Raw genomic sequence first — 24,143 nt, 5'->3', positions numbered from 1 at the left:
TGATAGCCTACTTGATTTTTTTAGTTTTTAAAGAGGAGAGAGAAATGTTTAAAGAGGAGAAGAGAATTAAAAAAAAGAAAAAAAAAAAGGAAATTACTCGTGCATACTGGAAGACTCGAGTAGCACTCACCTGCAACGCCCTACTCGAGTGCAATACTCCTACTCGAGTAGGCACTCGAGTAATGCGTTAGTGATGCTCTTAAGGCAAACACATACTGTTCTTTTTTCTTCCTCCACACTCTCGCTTACACTATATTATAATTACTTCCCCATCTTAAAAAGTGATACGCAATTTATCGTCTTGAAACGTCTCCCTCGCATACAGAATGAGAATATGATTAGACTACACATTTCATCATTTTCAAATTGTCACTTCAACAACGTTACCGTGAATTGACCGCGCTCTAATTTTCTGTGCTTTTCAATACTTCCTAGTCAATCTACCATTGATTTTCCAGATGAGAAAAGAGATTGAAAAGTGAAAAAAAAAGTTGTAGCATTCAGTTCTTAATTGGTTGTCATCTCGTGCACAGTATGTCGCATGTTTCAACATAGGAAATCTGTTTCTTACATGGAATCATCACCTTAATTAATAAGAATATATATATATATATATATATATTCAAGAATGGAGGATACATTGCACTACCTTACTCATCACCTTTACGATGAATCCTTTGTAAGATCAAATCATCAAAAGCTTATATAATTAAGTAGAACCACTGTACATACATATATAAACTTAACAAAACACTGATACATATATATATATAGGTAATGAGTAGATGTTTTTGGCCCTACCACAAAAACAAGAGCCATTTTGTACACTAACAGCATGATCATCTCATTATCAATCTAATCTACACACTGATCAACCTTCCGAAACTGCCACAACTCATCGCTGTTCCAAAAAGAGGTCATCCCAATCTCCTCCCCGAACCAATCAACATCCGCCGCGTGGCACTCCGATTCTTGCATGCCGTACCCATCAAAGGAGAGCTGATCAGAAGTAGAAATTATTTCCATGTCGGGTAGAAAAGGGTTGTGCGAAGGGGCGAGATTGGGAGTTTGGGAGGAAGGTGATTTGTGTTGCTCCATTTTCTCGAGCAGTCTGGGCATCCAGTAGAGTCGGACGGCTTCTAGAAACTTGGTGCTGTTGGAATCGAGCTTGAGCTGCCGGGCTTGCTTTTGCACTCTCGTCCTCCAATAATTCTTTATTTCGTTATCGGTCCTTCCCGGCAGCTGCTCTGCTATCTTCGACCACCTGTTTCCCCATCTCGAATGGAGTTCCAGGATCAACAGCTGTTCCTGGGGGCTAAGGTTTCCTCTTTTGATGTCCGGTTTCAGATAGTTCAGCCATCTTAATCGGCAGCTTTTCCCTGTTCGTTTCAGCCCTGCAATTCAACCCAAATAAATTTACATCTCGCGCACTAAGATCGGATGTGTTTGTGTGTGTACCTGCAGATTTGGCTAAGGAGTTCCATTGGCCTTCCCCATGCGAGCTGATGTGTCCAATCAGGAGATGGTCTTCCTCTAGTGTCCATGGCCCTCTTCTCAGCTCATTTCCGTCTTCATCGAATTTGCTGCATCTTTTAGGGATTTTATCTTTACTACTACTCATGATTATTTATCACAATAAAAGAAAATTAGAGAGAGACACAGAGATTTTGTTTGAGTTGTTCAAGTGAAGTTTGGTGGAGTTTAGAGAGACGGAAGCGGTTTTATAGTACTAGTTGCTAACCAGATTAATTTTTTAATTATATAAGAAGAGGAAAAAAGTGGAGCCCATTTTCGAGGTTTTCTCCAAGTGAAATGGCTTTATTTTGTTTTTCAAATTTTTTATAATAATAACACATAGAATTTTCAAAATTTCTTTGGTTTTGAAGATGGTCGGCGCTTGCAATGAACTAAGAGGGTGTTTGGCTGAGCTTATAAGTTCCTCCAAAATGTTTGACAAAATAAGCCCTCAAACATCTTATAAGCTCCAAGAGCTTATAAGCTCCCCAAAAAATAAGTTTCTCTACTTCAACTTATTTTTTTATAATCTCATATGCAACAATCATTTTGCAAATATTTTTCAACTATAATTTATTATTTTCATTATATATCATTCAAGTTCATTTTTCTTCGATTTTCTCTCTCTAACTAAAAATTCTCTCTAGCTTATAAGCTCAATTATCCAAACACTTTAACAACTTATAAGCTCTTAAAAATTACATTTTATAAGCTCTTGAAACATCTTATAAGCTCCAAGAGCTTATAATCTCTTTAAAATAAGTTTAGCCAAACACCTTCTAAGAGTATCATCTTTTTGTGAGCATCTAAGTTCATGGAATTTTGAAGAGATTACGTAAGAAGATGGCGTGAGTTGACTCCAATATTCATTGAAGAGGGTGTTTTTTTTTTCGCTTAATTAGAAATTAAATAATATTGCTCGTTACCCCTAGCATCTATAGCATTATGAATGAGTTGTGCAACTGTATAATAATCCCAAAATCACATCAAAATTGAAGAGTGTGTAAGATTCGAACTCGTAACATTTCAAAAGCAAGTTTAATTTTAAGTTGTGATGCGACTTAAAAAGATGCCTTTTGTGATAGTAGGAGGACAAAAGGTCTTTGATACGGATGGAGTAGTGTTGTGGAATATATTCAAGTAAACGGTTAAACCAAATTATGGGTCGTGAGTTTTGTGTTTCAAGAAAAAAACAGTTTTAGCAAACAAACTTAGAACAAGAAAGAGGATCTCTTTTGTCATTAATTAGTTTCCACATTTACATTCAGATTCTGACAGCATCATGACAAGTACTATTAGATTGCATTCCAATTTTACCATTTTCACCTGAGATTTTGAGACCAAGAAACCTCAAACATAATTTTTTTTTACCAATTACACCAAGACTTTACTTTGCTTGATCAAGATTGTACGATAAGTTCAAAATATTTACTCTTTTAAGTTGGTATGACGAGTAATCTCATTAATTACTGTAAGTAGCACTACAGATTGATTAAAAAATTCGAAAGCTTTATAAAAAGATATGTTATACTCATTCTATCCACAAAAATATGTCATAATTTGTCATTTTCATTGGTCTATAACAATATGTCCTAAAACTTTTTTTTTTAATTTGTGAGGTTCTTTCTCTCACGTATTCTCTCTATTTTTTTTAATTTATGGAATCTTTTCTTCACTTTTTAAATAAAAAATTAATTGTTTTAAAACTAGTAGCGCGCTTTTCATATTTATTTTCATGGACGGAGGAGGAGGGAGTAAGAGAGTAGCATTTTATCATAATTACAAAGAACAGTGGAAGGAAATAACAAAGAAAATGCCTAGAGAAATGGGAGAGAAGAAAATGGAGCACTTGAAAATGAAGTCTTATTTTAATGGGATGATTCCTTCTCGCTTCGTTTGCTATGGAAAATCTATAGCAAGAAACGTGCTTGACTAGAATGGATTATTCTTTTATATTTTATTCAACAGAAAACGTGGGATTATTCCGTTTGATGAGCAGGGCGGCAAAAATATGGGAGAGTAGTATTTTATAGATTCCAAGATTGTGCTTCAAGACAGTGATGTCTCCTTAGAGCATAATTTCGATTTCTCCTATGCCAATTTCACCAAAATCTATGTCATTTTATAAAATATAAAAGATTCATTTGCAAATGCAAATCTTCTTGATTTCTAATCCACTCAAAACTAAATAGAATTTGTTAACTATTGTATTGCGCTTTGGTATATGGTACTGTGAGGATCTTTTTATTTTCTCGTAATTTTCGTATATAGCAAGAAAATTATTTGTCCTAAGATTCTGGTATTCTTCGAAGTTAAGTGCTTGAACGATCAAATTACCACATTCTTTCTTGCAATTGAACTTTTTTTTTGAAGGAATTCTTGCAATTGAAAATTATTTAGCTATAGAATACGACATCATGATTTGAATAAAGTTCGATAAAATTTTAGCCACATTTGCTTCTTTTTTAGAATTCTGGTCATATTAATTTGTACTAAAAGTTACTCCCTTCGTCTCACGAATCTTGACACATTTTTTTTTAGGTTGTCCCACGAATCTTGACACATTTCCAAATAATGTAATAATTATTATATTTATCTCTCTAACTTTATCACTTTTATTACATTATCTCTCATACTTTATCACTTTTATACTTTATTAACTACACACTTAAAACACTAATCTACAACTCCTTAATTCTCATGCCGAAACTAAACGTGTCAAGATTCGTGGGATGAAGGGAGTATTTCTTTGATTTCAAGCATTTTCCTAAATATTTATTTTATTATATTCAAGTTAAAACGAGAATACAATTTAAATATCTTAGTTACTTTTAACTTGGGAGAGGACTAATGGATTTAAATCCTAGACCTTGTTGCTTCACAAAAAAAAAAAAAAAATCATTAATGAGTAATGACATGAGGCTTGGTAGCTATTATGTGTGTTATAAAAATTAGTGACATTTTGAGACGCCCGAGGACGAAGTACGGAGTGATCGCCGGTGCAAAGAGGCACGGACAAGGAGCGGCTCCGATTAAGACTTCAAAGCGGAGGGGCGCAGGGATGAACCGAAACACACCCGAACGAGAGGGATTATGAGAATATGTAGGTATGAGACTGCATATTCGAGAAGAGCTTAAATGATTTGATAGGTGCTACTCATATCAACAAGATGCATTTTCTTTTCTGGTGCCCACATGGAAGAAACTCAAAGGTTAAGCGTTCTTAGCTTGGAGCAATTCCAGGATGGGTGACCCCCTGGGAAGTTTCTCGGGGAGCGTGTGAGTGAGGACAAAACACGCTAGAAAAGACTCGTGTTAGTATGTGGGGACAACCGTCAAGTCTGGAGTCGGGCTGCTACACATTTGATGATGTAGCTAATCACTAATAGTTACACTTTTAAATGTCTACTAATTTTTATGACACGAATATTAACTATCAAGCCTCATGTCACTAATAGAAACTTTTTTTTGTAGTACTTCCAGACTATAATTTGCATTTTAATTTTTTTTTAGGCGGTAAAATTTGCACCATTTAAATGTACTAAGAGGGACATCTTAAGTAGGGATGTCAATCGGGCCAGCCCACCGAATTTTCTGGCTAGTCCTATCGGATTCCGGGTTAATTGGGTGCGGGCTAATCGGGTTGGAGATTTTTTCGGGTTGTAAATCTTCAACCCTAACCCTAAATGTTCAGGTTTCGAGCTAGCCCATCGGGCTAAACCAGGTTAAAGACGTAAAAATAAAATTATCATTTGTACTTTATTATTCTTAATGATCTAATGTATAATATATAAAATATACATAGATATTAAAGATATGAAATATATATCTTTAATATATAAAGAGGTGCGGCCGCGTGGTTGCCCGGTGGGAGTGGATGCGCGGCGGCGTGGCTGGAGGTGGTAGATCGGTCGGCGGTAGAGGAAGAATGGCTGAAGTGAGGCCGGAGGTGCGCTAGTGACTAGTGAGTCTGAAAAAATTTCAGTTTCAGGTCAAACCTTAAAGGCCTAAACTCTAAAGTATTTTAAAATTCAATTAAAAAAAAACAATAGCCGAACGGGCTGACCCGCTTCAACCCGCCAGCCCGAACGGGCTAGCCCGATTTATAATCGGGTTGCGATTTTTCAACCCTAACCCTCTAATTTTATCGGGTTACTCGGGTCGGTCCACAGGTTTCGGGCTGAACAGACATCCCTAATGTTAAGCATTTTACTTGATATATATATATATATATATATATATATATATATATATATATATTAATAAATTTACAATATTAGATAAGGAAATTAAATGATAGCGCCACATAGAACTTGAATTCAAGACTTTTAGCCTTAGACATTAACCCTTTACTGCTTAGACATGGAGTATATTAATGTAAGGCCTATGAGCCTATTTGATCAAATTAAAAGCCCTATTTATTTATTGTGATCGGGTTCGATTTTCAAGTCGAATCTATGAGCATCGCATGTGTAGATCAAATTTCAACCTCAAATGTCACGATCACGATTAGTACACGGTGCATTGATTTTGGACATGGTTAAATGAAAGTGAAATGTGAAGAAGAATCTTGCTTGTGTCTTAGTTTTTTCTTTAATACTATATACCCTGCTCTATGAATTTCCTCAGTTGTCCAACAAACAGAATCGCAATTCTATACCCACATTGTGCTCATTAAATAGTAAAAGGTTCCCTAATTAATCATCATATGACTCAAAAATTTGGGGCCAAGAAGTTGACGATGTGAAAGCCCCCTTTAATGGTTGTACTTTAACCCCCCTTTAATTAATAAAAATAAAAATAAAAAATTATTCTACACATTTTTATGAATGTCAAACAATTATGTACAAATATAATTTTAACTAATACAAGAAAAGTATTTTCTTGTTTTAATAAGAAGTATATATGCTCATAAAATGCGTCAATATGTGGGGCGTGGGCTTTGTTAATAAGAAAATATTGGGCTTTATGTGAGGTGGTTTGGGCTTGACCTCGTGTATCAACGCAGACACAGTATATCATAAATACCTTTGAATGATTTTATTCATAATCTTTATTTTATTCATATAGTCGTCTACTTAAAATAAAAATTAAGAATATTTAAAACTATTATCTTATTCATAATGTCCTTTCGTACAATTTCACAAAATTTTCTCATGTTATAAAGTGATTGTATCATATATATGCACACCATCTTTCAATATTTAACAATTCTATTGCAAACTATGTTGTAACACAAATATTATATGGCGAGATAATCCACGTAAACTCCAATTCAACAATCTATTGACCGAAAATAATCGGGGGTCAAAATTAAAAAATCGAAAAATGTGGTAACTTAATTCGCCACATTTCAAAAGTCACGTTAAAATTATAATTCAAAATAATTTGTGACTTTATTTGTCAAACCCCCTAAAAATAATAATAATAATCGATGAAGCATGGATACGTCAGTTTGCTGGACGTATGCGTCCCGGGGACGTCCTGGAGACGATACGTCATAAATACGTCCTCGGTGACGTATTTTTTGCCTAGAATTTTTAATTAAAAATACATTTTAAATACGGTCAAATACGTTTTGACCAATTTAAAATATGTTTTTTTTTTCAAAACTTCAAACCTGAAACCCTAGTTGCACGCCTCCATCCTTCACAATCTGAAAACTTTCGCCCATCTTCTTCTCTCCTCTGATGTGCGACCAGACCACGACGCCGTCGCACCGCCTTCAGCTGCCGCTACGCCGCCCCACACGCCGTCGCGACCAGAGCAGTCCGCCAGTTGCGCGCCTGGAGCCGTCGACTACAGCCAGGTAGGATTCTAATTTGATATTTAAATTAACTTAGGGAGTTAGGGTTTAGTCGAATTATAATGGATGTGGGTCGATTTCTTTCAATTTGGCCGTGGTGGGTTGTTGATTTCATTGTTGGATTTATTTCAATTTGGCAGTGGCAGTGGGTGTTAATGGGTGGGTGATTTCAATTTAAATATAGGCAGGCTGAACTGAAATTTAATTTAGTTTTAATTTGTATATTGACAGCTATGAAGATATGAGGGAAGAAGAAGAGGAAGATGATGATGAATGAAGAGGGCTAACATTTTAGTGTGTTTTATTAAGTATTAACTATTAAGACTATGTTTTATTTGCTATTTGGTTAAGTTTATTATGAATTAGTAATGTTTTACTTATATTATTGGTGAATTATGAATTTATAATATATATGAAATATATTTTAAATAAAAAAAATTAAAACGTATTTTTGACGTATCGTATCATGTTTCTTTGAAAAATGACGTATTTACATCCCTGTATCGTATTGTTTGTTTCCATATTACGTATCCGTCCCCATGCTTCTTAGATAATAATAATAATAATAATAATAATAATAATAATAATAATAATAATAAAATAGTTTAAATTTTAATAAAATAAAAAAATATTAAATACATAAATAAGTAAGAATCCTAAGAATGAGGAAAAAAATATTCCTTCAATCTCAACTTTTAGTATCCATTTGAGAATGACAGATTTTAACAAAGTAGTTGAGTGTATTGTGAATGGAATAATAGTTTCACCTTTCATGTGAGTGTATTATAATTAAACACGGGTAAGGGTCTCAGACTCTCAGCTACTTTTACTAAAAATAGAAATAAATACCAAAATGTGGGACTGTGAAAAAAGGAAATATTTATTCTAGTAAAAGCTGGATGGAGGGAGTACTTATGAAAACTAGGGAATAAGAATCATGGAAAGTTGCACTATTTTTCCTGTTATCAGGATTCCTATTACTTTATGCCTCATGAAAAAAAAAAGGTTCTTATTATTTCCTTTGTCCTCATAAAATATATTCAATTTTTCAACAATGGCAAGTAAAAGCCTAATTGAAGAGTTGCTTAACCACGGGAAAAATAACTCAATAAAATCAGCATTTTTCCTCTGTGTGAATTCCCTTGCTACAGGTCTGACTTTATACCATGAACTATATATTTTTCATTAGTAACCTCAATCTTTTTCTTGAAGATAGCTGATACATCTCTGTGATTTAATTTATCAACTAATACTAAAATAGGAGTATTAATTATTTTTGCTTAATGATTCAAGCTCCTCAATCGTAGCTTGAATCAATTGCTTCTTCTCATAGCAACTCATAGCTTCCTTTCTAGGCTCATTATTTCTAATTAGATTTACTAACTATAGTTTTAGCTAACAAGTAGTACAACATGTGTTTCCTAATTCTCTTCATAATAGTTTATCCTTAACAACGTGTAAAACACCATTTAACACGCCATAAATTTTAACATGGCAAGGGATATCTAATTTCTTTTAAGATTATAAGCGTGCGTTCACTTTGATGGATGAGAAAATGAGGGATAACAAAAATTTATACCTTTAAATGTCTCCTTTCTTTTTCCATATTTTACACAAAAGAGAAGTTCACCATTTTTCCTTCCTTATTTTCACTTCAAGGAGGGATAATATTATCCTACCAAAATGGAGTGATAATATTAGCACTCCTTGAAGTGAAAATAAGGAAGAAAAAATGGTAAACTTCTCTTTTGTCTAAAATATGAAAAAAGAAAGGAGACATTGAAAGGCGTAAATTTTTGTTATTCCTCTATTTAGAGGTATAAAAAGCAAACACACCCTAAGTATATACCTTACTCAGTTAGCACCTTAATTGATCCATCATGAACTTGAAGTTTCACTGCACAGAGACTTGATCATTTCCCAATATCACATATCGAAGATTTGCCATCTTTAAGTCTACAAACCAAGACTTAATTATATGGACAGGACACATGTGAAACGTACATTCCGAATTCAAAGTCCAGTAATCTCCAAGAGAAGAACCTGCATCCACATTCAAAACTTGCGCATTATCAACTTCTGCCGCATGTGTTGGATTTCTAATTCTTTTAGTGTGTGTTTACTTTAATGGAAAAGGGGAGGAAAATTATATTTTCACCTATTTTTCACCATTTTCACATGTTTACTATTATGGAAAATTTTCTCCACCCCTTTTCACTCATTTTCTCTCCAATGTTGGATAATATTATCCTAAGATAGGGGTGTGAAAATATTTTCCAACATTTTCTAATTTTTTTCATCTCTAATAAACATATGATTAAAAAAAAATGATAATATTTTCTCATTTTTTCTTATTCATCTTTTTCGAATGAAAATGTTACAACCGAAGTAAACGCACACCTTAAGCTTGTTTATTCTTCCATTCCATGTTTTCTTATATGTTTTCTCCATCAATCTTGCATTTTCTTCATTCGAGAGCGCTTCTAGTAAATTTGTGTCGCCCTTCAACGAACCAGTCAATTCTTGTTGGATCAGCAGGGACTTCATCTTGCTCCTCCACAGCCTGATCAAGTCCTTATTTCCCTGTGAACTTCTTTGTGTCAAACTTCACCAAAGTCATCATGCAACTGTTATCCATAGACAACGCTACTTGTTGTGTTTTAAGATCGCCATATCTATATATATATATACACACGATAAAAAGAAACAAATGAACGATCAAGAACATAAGATTTACACTGTTCGGCAAGATGCCTGAGGGTCAAGAAAAGGTTTTCACTAAATTCACTTGAGATTAGAAATTACAACCGGAAAGAAGAAAAATCCGCTATTTCATCGTCTCTCAGTCTCTCTCCTACCCAGAAATAGAATTTGCAATGTTTGATGTTTCCTTTCTTAGAGAGTTCAGCAAACATCTCTACATATAGAGAAACTGTTGTAATCATTTTTCAAGGGTAATATCCTTTAGTAGAATTATTCGGCTGATTTCTTAGCTGTTTTGATTCCTCAGATCACCTTATATACTCTTACCAATTTGCTGTCACACTTTACGATCTCCGGCCAAGAAATTCTGCACCGAGAACTCCGCCGCTTCACCGGCGCTAGCGATGATGTGGAATCCCGGCCACTTCACCCTCCCACTGGTATCTGCGCCGCCGCCGGTGTTCATATACTCACCATAATACAAAGTGGTCAAAGCGAAATCTCCTTCCCACTCCAGCCACCCCGCCGGCGCAATCAAATCATCGATGATGCACATGATGAAGACCGTCCTCGAGTACAACTGCCAGGGCCGCCCCAGGTAATTCTCCACGGGAGCTTCCCCGGGCGCCGCCGTGACGCGTGATCTGTGGACGACGATGCCGGAGTTTGCGTCGGGGTTCGTTCTGCCTTGGGCTGTGATGGTGTTCTTTTGTTTGGGCATAGGTTGTCTTAAGTAGATGTTGCAGTTTTGAATGACGGCCACTGCGTCGCCGAAGATGAAGTCCACGGTTCCGTAGATGTCGCAGTCGCGGTAGAACTGGCGGTTGGAGTGGACGTAGAGGGTATCTTGGTAGCCCTTGAAGCTGCACTGGTAGAACACCGAGTTGTCGCCCGTCGACAGCACCGCAACCGCTTGGTGCTTCTCGGCTCCGGCCGTGTTCTCGAACGTCATGCCACGGACGATTAAGCCGTTACCGTGTCCGCCTGCATTGCATATTACTATAAATATTTGACGAGAGAAGGGTTCAACAGAGAAGCTAAATATTGTGGAGAATAGAGAATTCGTAAAATAAAACGAACAGATCTATAATTTTAATGAACAGATCAATGTACCATATGAACAACAATTTGCCAAGGGTTCGAATCCTGCTGGTGGCGAGTTTTTCTTTATTTTTACTAAATACGATTGTTCATTACTTATGTTGGTATGTTCGTAAAATGAATAGATTTGTTCATAAATCATAATGAATAAAAAAATAATTCTCTATTGAACTCAACCATATTTGACGATATTTAAAGTTGGGTTGAATATTACTATAAATATTTTGAAATACTTAATAATTAACTTACTAAACGTTGCAGAACCAAATGTTGAGTAGCCATTCTGGACATTGTTGCTGCCGGTAACAATAGTTGCATCAATTCCATCTCCAATTAGCATTAAATTCTTCAAATATTTGTCCACCACCACATTTTCTTTGTAAATCCCCCTCTTGACATACATAACAATTCTCTTGGTTCCACTCATGGTGGCAGCCTTAACTAAGCCTTCGGAAATATTTTTGTAACTGCCGGAACCATCTTGCGCCACCACAATATCGGCAGCCTTTCCTGGGTTACCGGAAGATTGGAGCAATATCCGATCACCGGTGGAAACCCATTGAGGGAAATCGTTGGCTAATAAACGTGGATTTCTGTTTTCCTTAGCTGAGGACGATGTTGAAGATATGGCCTTATTGATGGCTAGTGCATTGCTAAGGAACTTGGACATGTTAGCATTAGTTAGGTGGAGATAGAAGGATTGTGAGGAGAGAGGGGGCAATCCAAAATCAAGAAATCCATTTTGGCATGTTTCTTGATTGGCCATTACCGCACTCAACCATGTTTGCACATCGAGTCGATTGTTTATGGAGGCGATGGATCGATTGAGTTGATCGATCGCGTCCTGGTAAAGATATCTGCAATCGTTCCAAGCCGTTTTGGCTCGATCATCGTTGAAGGAGCTTAGATTCATATTTGAAATGAGTTGGTGAGCATTTTGAGCTTGGGCTAAAGTTTCCCCAAGGCTCGTGTCGAGTAGATCGTGTAGGCTTCCGTTTAGGGTGGTTTTGTCGAATAGTTGAATATTAAGTGAGGTGTTAGACGCGGAAATCGTATATGTTGAGATGATTAATAACAAAGGCAAAAGAAAAATGGGCTTGGTCGTCATGTTGTGCATGCCCATAATTTAATAATCGAATATTTTGTCTAGCAAGAGATTTATAGGGGAATTGACTTAAAAAGGTGATGTAGAATGGGTTTTATAAGGGTTTGGAACTGATCACCGAGGAAATAATAAATACTACAACAAATAGAAAAACATAAGTGTGTATTTAATGCACATTAATGAATTGTTATATATCATATGTACGTTATTTAAATAATAAAAAGTTCACTCAAGAAAATAAAAATAGTAATTAAATAGTTGCATAACAGAAAAATGTTGAACATTAACGTTAACCACACCTCAGGTGACACTGTGTCTTGTCTTCCCGCCTTGTGAGTACATTATTATGCAATAGATGCTATTTTATTTAGGGAAAACGTATATGTGACGACATATTAATAAGCTTTGTTAAATTTAGTCGCGTTGTAACCCCATTATTTTAATGCAAACCTTTGACTATATATTTAATGCATATGTAACATCCCAAACGTATATAGTAAGGTTTGGTGATGTTACCAAATTCAATTAAAAACAAGCTTTTCTTGTTTGGCATATTACCAAATTCAGTTTAGACCTGCTATTTTTGTTGTTTCCTGCATCATTATCCTTCCGAATAAGCTTAAATTCTAATAATTCTTAACATTTTATATCGAAAAGTTTAAGTAAATGAGATAAATTATTTGGGGGGGTAGAGACTCAGAAATAATTACTTAATTAGTAACTGGGCTCAGAAAAATATATGAAATGTAGAACTGAGCCCATAAATATATTCAATTTGGGCCTTTTCACTAAAGAAGGGCATGGGCTCACCTTAGGTAGGCTTGAAATAAACTGCTGGGCTCTTGAACAACTCTTTGTAGTACTCATGTATTATTTTTTATTTTTTTTTTATTTTTTTGAGAACATGTATTATTATTTTTTTAGAATAGTAGTACTGTATTATTTAATTGCTTAATTTAGTGTATGATTTTCTTCTGTTTCGAGTAAGTTCTTTTAGGAAAATTAGGGTCCGAGTTACATATTATCCGGACTAATGAATTCGGTTTAAAGCAAGAACTTCGTACTTCTAAATTAAATAAAGTTTGATTAACTATTTAGTCTTACACATGAATATATATCCATTTGATCTAGATATTTTTATTTTATTTTATCTTTAATTCTACATGAGTTCCACGACCTGAAAAAACCGTTTGATTCATATATGAAAATTGGACTAACATTAAAGACGCTCGAAAATCTAAATAATACTTTTAAACCGTAAGAAATTAAACCAATTAATATTAGAAGCACTTTGACATATTTCCTAAATTAAAAATACTATAATTGCCTCCTCCAAGAATTTTCTTAATTCACAAAAGTTATCAAATCAGAAGGAAAAATTAAACCATATAATTGCAGACCAACTCTTGGCTTGTATAGTTGCAAGCTACTGACGACCAAGCACTAAGATGCTTAACTCCAACTAATAAGTTAAATAGAGGTTTGAGAGGATATTTGGCGGAGCTTAATTTTATTAGCTCTTTAAAACAATTTATAAGTTGTTTAAGAGTTAATAGGCTTTTTTAAAATGTTTAACAAAATAAGCTTCTAAATGGAGTAGCTTATAAGTTCTGAATATAAATTTTAAGAGTTTAATTAAAAGCTAGCGAAAAGTAAGTTTCTCTACCACAACTTATTTTTTCAAAATCTTATAGTACCTCTCAAGAGCTTAATTATAAGCTCACACAAAAATAAATTTCAAGAGCTTATAAATATTACTGAACTATAATTTGTCATTTTCATCATATACCCTCTCAGGTTTATCTCTCTTTGATTTTCTTTCTCTAACAAAGATTTTTTCTCTCTGACCAAAAATTACTTATCTAGCTTATAAGCTCAATTATTCAAACAACTTGACAATTTATAGCTCTTAAGAAACTACATCTTATAATCAAGCTCTTGAAACATTTTATAAACTTCAATATATAGCTTATAAACTCTTTAAAATAAGCTTAATCAAACACCGTCCACAGGAAACAGAGAATCATTATTAATTGTCTTTTAAGAAAGATAAAATTGGGAAAAAAGCTACTGGATTGGTTATATAGAGTGCAGTTACACGTTATTGACAATTATGAGTTTTTGCTAGTCATTATGAAAAGGACTTTTTATTTGAAATTAATTTTTTGCTGATCATAAATGAAGGCTCGTGCATGCATAAAATTAAATGAATTAAGATATTTTACACGAATTGCGGTTGTCCATATATAAATGTAAGAGCGGGGCCTGAGATGGATCCTTGATTACCAAATGGATATCGTTTTCTATAATGGATCGGATGCAAAACCATCGTTGGTCGAAGTGGATCGGATAATGTCCCTAAATTATTTATTTTCACTGCATGCACATGAAAGTGAAGTAACATAAGTTGATGAATGTCAAATTCATGCGCCCCACCTCTACACACTCATACCCATCAAATTAATTAATCTGTTAGGCCACCTTAGTATTTGGACAATTCCACAACAATCAAGATTCTCGATCTCTCTCATATATACTTAATTTGATTCAACCACACATTAATTCAATGCATCAATACTGTTGATTCTTGATATGATTAAAAAGAGATATAAATGTGTAGCAAAGTTTACCTTTCGAGAGATAGATTTTCAAGCAAACATATACTAGCTAGTATATATATTTATAGAGAGAGGCTGATACTGTAGAGTCAATCTCATTTCTCGTTTTTTTCTTTCTTTTATTTTGAAAATAAGAGCAGCAAATATTGGTATTGCATGTGTGTGCATGGAGAAAACATCTCGATCTTAACATAAATGATGAGAATGCAAAACTCAAATTCAAAGAGGCCAATTTTGGAACTGGGAAATTCCTCCATAACCGTCTCCGACAAGTTTTTCCATCGCTTGCCCACCTTCATACGCAGTGCTTCCCTATATTCAAATATATATATATAGATATTCATTTCAAAATTTTAGGACAAGATGTTATATAAGTCAACTTATCAATGAATTAAATAAACAAGGAAACTTGGACGTCTATTCAGTTGATTGGTATGGGTGAAATCTAATTATCTTAGTGTGTCTGCATTGAAATAGATCATCAATAACTTCGATCACAAATCACTGAGAGAGAGAGAGAGTATGATACACACACACACACACACACACACACACATATATATATATATATATATATATATATATATATATATATTATATTGTTGATTCACCTGTAGTGCCTCCATGGCTTCAGCTTCAGATGAGTTGAAATCGTAGAATAAACTTGCTGCGGACAGCTTCATGGATAGAAACTAAATACAAAAGAAAATTCAACATTAATCAGAAAAAACAAATTTCATTATGGATTAATCAATACATATATATACACTAGTAGAATAGTATCTTACATCAATCTGGTTTTGCAACGACCGTACATAGTTAATTATCACATCCAACATCACAGCCATTCCCATCGTCTGCAGACAAGTAATGTTCACTTATTTCATTATTTTAACATAAACTAGAAGAATAAACATGATCATTGAACGTACTAAATTGAATGAAGTATTCACATACTATTAATTAATTACCTTATAGCACCCTGGAACCAGATCTTGCAAGCATCTCAATTTCTCATTTATTTTTTCTCTTCTTAACTAGTTCAAACACACAAAGAAACAAAAAATAAGAACAAATATTGTCAACTTCAAACAAAATCTCACTCCTGCAAAATTATGAATAAAAAAATCATAGAATAGTACAAATAATACCCTTTCAGCCAAACTGTGGCTGTCAGTGGCTTGCCCTCGCTTTGCTCTAACATGAACAACTTCTTTAGGCTTCTGAGATTCTCTCTCATTAACTCTCTTTCTCTTCTTCCCACCATTATTCTTTCATAAAATCAAGCAGAAAACGGTACTATTTAATGTTAGAAAACAAAAGACCATTTCTTTCTTTCTTTCTTGCACATAATTAAGAATAACATATATATATATATATACCTGTGCTTTGTTAACCTTGTCGAGTGCAAGAAAGGCAGCATCAGGAGATGAATTCATCACGTTCATGTCGTTGCATCCGTGGCCCGGTGGAAAGAAATGGGCCATCATCGGGTTGAACACCGGCCCGTTAGGCCCAATCGATCTTAGGTATTCATCGTCATAAGAAATTGGGAGCTGAGTTTGATGATTGGAGAATTCTTCATTGGATAAAGACATGGTGCCATGAATATTGCTTGTGTTAGCATTGAAGCCTTCGAATGAGGCCAAGCTGTTGAGGAGTTCTAGGTTTGATGAATTATTCATTTGTAAGAAAGAAGGTTTAAGGAGGTTCTGCCTAAAATCTTCCATGAAATTGGAATTTGAAATACTCCTTAGTTATATATATGATCATAGGTGTCACATTGAGGTGAAATATATAAGTTTTTGGTGCTCATGAAATGTAACTTTCAGCTTTTTTCAATAACAGATTCTAGCTTTTGGCCCATCTAACTATTGGGTGTAAGTGAGAGGGTTTATTGTTGTTTATCCTTTTCTTGAAAGAAAAAAAATAATTGGAAATATGTGTGGATGTGATTTCGTGGTTGTACCATAATAAATTTCATTAATGTAGTTAGTGGGACCATTCATTGCTCTTTGTTTGATTAAGTATGACTGTATCCAAAGTTGTGTTGTGATTCTTGATAATTGTACCTTCGGTTTTCGGAAATGGTGAAGAATTTTGTTAAAGGGGTAGTTATGGTGTGTGTTGAGTAATGCGGTGACCACACTATTGCTATGTTGGCATTATATTATGAGATTATAGTCAAGAATATCTTGATACGTGATTTGATATGACTCTTACCTATATAGAATGTATAAAATGCATTGCTTTTTGTAGAAATAAAATAACACTAATTTAGGTACAAATATGTGTAAGACTATCTTAACGCTAATTTAGGCACAACTATGTGTAAGATTATCTTAAACCATATCAAGGAACCACCACTGCTAAGAACACTCACAGCGAGGCTCGATCAAGCAATTTAAGCTAGCTCTTCGGCGAGCTTTGCCCTATTGTCGTGCTTGGGGCTTGAGAGGTGGCTCGATGGATAGAGCAGGCTCTAAGAAAAGAGTGTGGAGCGCGTGCTTCTTTAATTTTATTTTAAAAAAATATTAAATAATAATTTAAATTTTAATTTTAATTATTGAATGTAACTTATCTTTTTATAGTGCATTTCATATTGTAGAGAAATCTACATTTTTTGTATGTGGGTTTCAATACAAAATAAAATTAATATAGTTTCTTCTTTTATAGTGCACTTCACATTATAGAAAAGTCTACACTCTTCTATCCGAGACTCAAAATGTATGTTTCCAAATAGTTTTAATTGTATTTTTTAATTAGTAATTTTTTTAAATTTTTTTTTGTAATTTTTGAATTTAAATTTAATAAAAATTTTGATTTTGACATTCATTATTTATTTTAATCTTGAAATGCATTATTTTTACAAAATGGTATTAAAATTTATAGAGCTCCTTATAGAACCTCTCATTGTCGAGGGGTGACTTTAAGATGGGGCTCATCTCTATAGAGTCTCTGAGGAAGCTCTCCATTGTGGATGCTATAAGCTAACACAACACATTAATTATTACTTTCTCCGTCCATCAAAAATATGCCACAATTTCCTTTTTCGTTCGTCCACAAAAAATATGCCACATCCATTTTTAGTAGTAGGGTCCACACCATTCCACTCACATTTAAAGTGGGACCCTTACTCCACTACCAACTTCACTCACATTTTATTAAAACTCGCTGAAAGTAAAGTGACATATTTTTTGTGGACGGAGGGAGTATAATTTTTTTTACATAATACATATACATATAAGATACACATACACACATTAATATATACACTAATAAAAAATCTAGCAACAAAATTTCATCGTCGTTTCAATCAATTCCATCGTATAACTAGGTTAGACTCTCCAACTCAATAAATAGGGTGATTAGATAGATAAGATTGATGGAATTGAAGAGTGATCAAATAATTTATATATCCAACTTTGGAGTAATAAATAATCAGTTAATTGCATAATAAGAGTGTAAGACTAGTTATCCATTATGAATCTAATCATACAAATTAAACACTTAATTAAATTAAATTATTTTTTCAATTGTACCTTATTACTCAAATCAAACACTTATATATATATATATATATATATATATATATATATATATATATATATATATATATATTGTTTGAATGATTGAATTAGTAGCTTAGAGTATCCACATCGTGCTCGTCGATGGGGCTTACTCGAGTAAGCCCCTCGACGAGTAAGCCAATGTGGGTGCAAGCCTACTCAAGTCTTACTCGAAGATATGAGTAAGGCTCGACCGTGATTTGAACTGCACGCACCTAATTAAAAAAATAAAATAAATCAGAATTTTGAAATCCAATGACTATATATATATATATATATATATAGGCTAAAGTTCAATGAAGAAGGCCTAAATGTAAGAAAGAAGAAAGAAGTAATCTAATCCGTTGATCTTATCTAATCTAACGAACATGATTTATTCACGCCATGTTCAACGGATTTTTTCGTTGAACATATGGGGGTCGAAACCCAGAACCCCCAAAAATATTGTATATGTTCACGAATGTTCAACGAAAAAATCCGTTGAACATGGCGTGAATAAATCATGTCCGTTAGATTAGATAAGATCAACGGATTAGATTACTTCTCTCTTCTTTCTTACATTTAGGCCTTTTTCATTGAACCTAACCCTATATATATATATATATATATATATATATATATATATATATATATATATAGGGTAGGGTTAATATAAAAACCCCTCTTAAGATGAAAACTAGGAACCAATTTAAAGCCATTGATTTAAATAAAATAGAGGGCTGAGATTAAACTACAGATGCACAATTTCGATTGCATAGATGCACAGTTTCAATTGCATAGATGCACAATTTCGATTTGCTTGAGTATTTTGCATTGTTGGTTTCAATTGCATAAATTGCATATTTTTTAAGTGCACAATAAAATATAATAGATGCACAGTTTTTTTGTTGATTAAATCATAACCATTAGATCTAATATTTAAAAGGTCAAGATTAGGTTCCTAGTTCTCATTTTAACAGAGGTTTTTATTAGAACCTCTTCATATATATATATATATATATATATATATATATATATATATATATATATATATATATATATATATATATATATATATAGGGGAGGGCTAAAATAAGAGCATTTCTTAAGATATAAAATAAGAATCATTTTCAGCCCTTAGATCATCAAGATCTACGGTTGATTCGTAATCATGTTGGATGGATTTATGGTCATGAGTTCGAATCCCAAAGGTAACAAAAATTTATTTTTCACAATTCATACCTTTATACAGCGAATTCATACGTGTTCTACATAAAATTCATACATTAAAAATTGCTCTTATTTCTTATTTTAAGATGTGCTCTCACGGTAGCCCACCCCTATATATATATATATATATATATATATATATATATATATATATAGTTACTGAAAATTGTGGAGAACGAATGTGAAGCAGCTATCCACTGGAAAGATGACGACTCAGGACACGGGGCGTCTAGTAGTGACTCGACAGAGAGTATTCAGTAAACCCCGCCTAGCTTCGAGGAATACGTGCAAAGAGATGCAATTTTCCGAGATAGATAGATACATACCAAGCTCCAACATGATTTGATCGAGCACGTTTCGGATCTCTAGGGCCGATATATATAGTTATTTAGGCTATGGTTTATTTTTTTAAATTTTATGTAATTTAAATTAATGCAATTTTAATTTGATGTAATTGTGTTATTTAAGTTGGTGTGATTTAAATTAAATGAAAAATATAAAAATCAATATTAATAAATATGAGTAAACGGATTAATATCTCTAATATAAAGTGCTTATTTATAAATGGTCCCCCACTCGATTGAGCAAGGAGTTTACTCAGAGCTAGAATATGGATGCTCTATTAGTCTGGTGTCAAATATGATCGCTTGATTCTTTTCGTCGTAGTAGCGACGGTCATCTAGCGGAATTAATGGATAGGGTTGCCTATTTAGTCCATTTTCCGTATATATATCGGATATTGTGTGTGCATAGATATTAGGTGAATTATGTTATCCACATCTCCAAATGATTTAGGTATAAAAGACAAAATAATTAAAATAAAAGACAAACTAATTAAAATGATATCTCGATGAATTCAAACGGTTCAAATATTGTTTAATTTGGATGCTATAATAAAGAAACTACGTAGAAAAGTGAGTATTCTATGTTATGTATTCAATTGATATTTTAAAATTGTGAACGTATTTGCTCCATTTTTCCAGGAAAATCTTCGATATATAGGGGCAAAATTCTGGAATAAAATATTTCTTTTGAAACAATTTTGAAATAAAATATTAAATACACACTTAGAGCATTTATAATGAGGCTCGAGCCCGCCCTCGGCGAGCTCCATCGCATTGCCGCGCCTTCGGGCTCGAACAAGGGCTCATATTTGCGAGCCAAGCGCAAAGGAGTTTATGTATAGCATGTGTCAATTAAAAAAAACATGGATTTTAAATTCTTTTATTCGATTAATTGATTTTTGTTTTTTTAATTTATTATTATTATTTAATTTCTCTTATAATTAAATACCTCCTACTTTCATTCATTTTCCACACCACATCTAAATCTCTATTTCTACCTTTCTTTTTCTTCTTCTTCTTCCAATTTAAATTTTGTTCTTGTTCTTTCTTTTCTTTAAAAAAAATGGAACATGACTTCAATAATTGGTTCTTCAACCAACCAAATTCGCCATTGATCTCAAATTCTTCTCATCTCTGATTTTCGTTGTTTTCTCAAACCTCCAATGCATTCAACTCTCAAGGTCTTGAGACTATCAACTTGAACGAAACTCAATTCGTTCAAGATGACAAAGTCGCCTTGATTTCCGCACTCCCCAAGACGATAATACACACCCCGTTAGAAATCGAGCTAATTTGCTCACTATGGGCCAAGGCGACCCTCAATGCTGTCAAGGGTGTCGATCCATCTATTTGGAAGAAATCATGAAGCACTTCAATATGATCTCGTTTTTCCGACATTGTGGCGCTCGACACCAAACAAATCAAGTTGCACTTTCAACGTGCAAAAGGACGTGAAGGTTTGAGAGGCAGTTTATGACAAATGATGAAGCAATTGGGGGAGCGGTATGAATGATGAGAAAATCATCCAAGAAGCCCAAGAAATATTTCAAACCAACATCGGAGCGGAATTTAAATACTTCGCGGCGTAGCGCATCATCCGCAAATCTCAACGATTCGCCTCTATCAACAAAACATCCATTCGACGAAGCGCGCGAAGAATATTTCTAAAGAGGGTGCACAACGACATCATCCGATACGAGCATTACAACTAGACCTATAGGCCAAAAGACGGCAAAGCACAACAAATGGAAAGATAAAAAGGTTGGGTCATCATCGGCCTCGGAGAAGGGAAAGTATGTCCATCAGTCCATGTAATGAGAAATGTTATTGAAAAGCTCGACAATATATCAACAACGAAGCGCGACGTAGCCGACGTCCAAATTATTGCCCTCAACAAATGGGGCTGATTCAATTAGCATGCATAAGCAAATGTGTGAGGAGATCGCCAAACGTCGAGAATAGAACCTCTATTTTAAATTATAATTTTAATTATTGTATAATTTTAAGTGACCTGAAATATGACATGGCATCGCCGGACGGAAACCAAAATGACGTCTTTTTACGTCGTTTAGTCGGGGTAAAACGATGTCGTTTTGAGCCCCCCAACCATGCCTCCCAGCCGAAAACTTGACGACCGGAGCTCCGACAAATCTTTCACAGCAACAGCAGCCTGCTGCCCTTCGGCGTCGAGGGTTGGAGTCACTCCGACGACTTCGGCTTGCTCGACCGCCGTGGAGGGGCAACGATTATGCCGAAATCTGCCATAGTATAGTGTGGGCGAGCTAGGGCACGCTCACCGGACTTGCGCAGACGGCCCTTACGGTGAGGAGAACGGTTGTTCTGGCGGCTCTAGTCTCCATTCACCGTTGTGAGGCGTTGTTGCTGTGTGAGAAGTGGCGAAGTCACGCCGGAGATGCAGTGCAGCGACGAAGGTGTGAAATAACGATGTTTCTGTTGCCCGTTCTCGCGCGGTGCTGGTTTTGCAGTGGCGCGACGCCGGCGACACTGTCGGCGGGTGGATAGGAGATGGACACAGACCAAGGGTGGTGGCATAGCGATGTCAGGTGACGGCACCACGCGAAGGGGGCACAACCCTAGGTTAAAAAACGTTTAGTTTTTTTGTTTATTATTTTTCATGTGTCAATTTCAATTCAAGTAGGCGCCATGTCAGCTCGTAATGCCTAAAAATTGTCATGTCAGCTCGAAGTTTAGGGAATTTTCAGTTAAAAAAAAGTTCATGAAAAAATTGGAAATTGACCCAAAATTCATGAGTTTTAGCGTAATTAACCCTATTAATAAATGTAATTAAATTAATAGTTATAAACACTTACAACGTGGCATGTGCCTTATTTAAAGTTGAGGAAGTTCTGTTATTCCACGAGATTGTTTTTTTGAGAATTACATTCTACGAGATTGTTGATTTCACTATATTTTGGAGTTTAGTTACCCACTTTATACAGAATTTGTTGAAATATAAACTTGATTTGTAAGTAAAATATTTTGTAAAGAAATATCTAGAATATAGGAAATAAGTAGAAAAATCTAGAACCTAAGATATTTAATTAATTATCTAGACTATTCTAGCAAATGAGTAGTCCTAGACTATTCTAGTAGCTAAAATTAATTAACTAGTCTAAAATGGTGAGCTATATCACCGACCTATGCCACTATATATATGTGTGCATTTGTATTGTGAAGAAAAAACAAAGTGGTTACTATTGCTAAAACTTTCTTTTACAAAACATACGTCCACACACATTCACAAATCCTCCCACTTTAATTTGTTTTATTCACACTCATATCACTTACACACACACACGTCCTCTCACACACTACACACTTATTCTCTATCCTCCAAATTTAGCCAAATTTTCCTTTATATTCCAACAAAGTGGTATCAAAGCCACAAGATTCTACTTGTGGTATGGCGAATTTACAATCGTTTCAAGTCCCCATGCTCAACAAGAGCAACTTCAACAATTGGAGCATCAAGATGAAGGCGCTATTGGGAGCCCACGACGTTTGGGAGATCGTGGAGAACGGCTACGAGGAGCCGCATGACGAGGCCGCACTATCCCAACAACAAAAGGATAGATTGCGAGACGCGAGAAAGAGAGACAAAAAGGCTCTCTGTCTCATTTATCAAGCGCTAGGGGACGATGATTTCGAGAAAATCTCGAATGCAAGTACCGCCAAAGAAGCGTGGGAGAAGCTCCAGAACGCGTGCAAAGGAGCGGAGCAAGTAAAAAAGGTACGACTTCAAACTTTAAGAGGAGAGTTTGAGTCTTTACATATGAAAGAGTCCGAATCGATTTCGAATTATTTTTCAAGAGTCTTGGCGGTGTCTAATCAAATGAAAAGAAATGGTGAAAAATTGGAGGATGTAAGAATTATGGAGAAAATATTGCGCTCACTAACCCCAAAGTTTGAGCACATTGTGGTGACGATTGAAGAAACTAAAAATTTGGAGGAGATGACGATCGATCTCTTGTTGGGGTCGTTGCAAGCATATGAGGAGAAGCAAAAGAAAAAGCAAGAAATTTCAGAGCAACTTTTAAAGTTGCAAGTAAGCCCGAAAGAAAAAGAAGAAGGTTCGAGCAATGGTCATGGACAATTCGGGAGAGGACGTGGTCAAGGTCAAGATCGAGGAAGAGGTCGTGGACGTGGACGAGG

General features: G+C 34.7%; 3 protein-coding genes across 4 annotated transcripts; all 3 read right to left on the bottom strand.

Annotated features, from left to right (window-relative positions):
• Positions 1 to 585: 585 nt before the first annotated feature.
• LOC130986403 (transcription factor MYB62-like) lies at positions 586 to 1,731 on the bottom strand. Its single transcript, XM_057909799.1, has 2 exons — positions 1,459 to 1,731; positions 586 to 1,394 (listed from the first exon to the last, which is right to left on the bottom strand). Exons 1-2 carry the CDS (start codon positions 1,619 to 1,621, stop codon positions 856 to 858), a joined length of 702 nt encoding a protein of 233 aa, XP_057765782.1. The 5' UTR covers positions 1,622 to 1,731; the 3' UTR covers positions 586 to 855.
• An 8,353-nt stretch (positions 1,732 to 10,084) lies between these two features.
• Positions 10,085 to 12,933, bottom strand: LOC130986402 (pectinesterase-like). The gene is made up of 2 exons (XM_057909798.1): positions 11,375 to 12,933; positions 10,085 to 11,008 (listed from the first exon to the last, which is right to left on the bottom strand). The coding sequence occupies exons 1-2, from the start codon at positions 12,246 to 12,248 to the stop codon at positions 10,362 to 10,364; spliced, it is 1,521 nt and encodes a 506-aa protein (XP_057765781.1). The 5' UTR covers positions 12,249 to 12,933; the 3' UTR covers positions 10,085 to 10,361.
• Positions 12,934 to 14,405: 1,472 nt separating this feature from the next.
• Positions 14,406 to 16,701, bottom strand: LOC130986401 (transcription factor bHLH75). 2 transcript variants are annotated; one of them, XM_057909797.1, is made up of 6 exons: positions 16,231 to 16,701; positions 16,000 to 16,119; positions 15,820 to 15,885; positions 15,637 to 15,705; positions 15,460 to 15,540; positions 14,406 to 14,606 (listed from the first exon to the last, which is right to left on the bottom strand). In XM_057909797.1, exons 1-6 carry the CDS (start codon positions 16,576 to 16,578, stop codon positions 14,604 to 14,606), a joined length of 687 nt encoding a protein of 228 aa, XP_057765780.1. In that variant the 5' UTR covers positions 16,579 to 16,701; the 3' UTR covers positions 14,406 to 14,603. The 2 variants fall into 2 exon arrangements, with proteins under 2 accessions (XP_057765780.1, XP_057765779.1); XM_057909796.1 differs by lacking the exon at positions 14,406 to 14,606 and adding an exon at positions 14,925 to 15,160 and having other exon boundaries at positions 16,231 to 16,700.
• Between the last annotated feature and the right edge of the window lie 7,442 nt (positions 16,702 to 24,143).

The sequence above is a fragment of the Salvia miltiorrhiza genome, chromosome 5 (assembly GCF_028751815.1).
Source record: "Salvia miltiorrhiza cultivar Shanhuang (shh) chromosome 5, IMPLAD_Smil_shh, whole genome shotgun sequence".
Classification (NCBI taxonomy): Eukaryota; Viridiplantae; Streptophyta; class Magnoliopsida; order Lamiales; family Lamiaceae; genus Salvia; species Salvia miltiorrhiza.
This window is presented reverse-complemented; position numbering and strand designations above follow the sequence as displayed.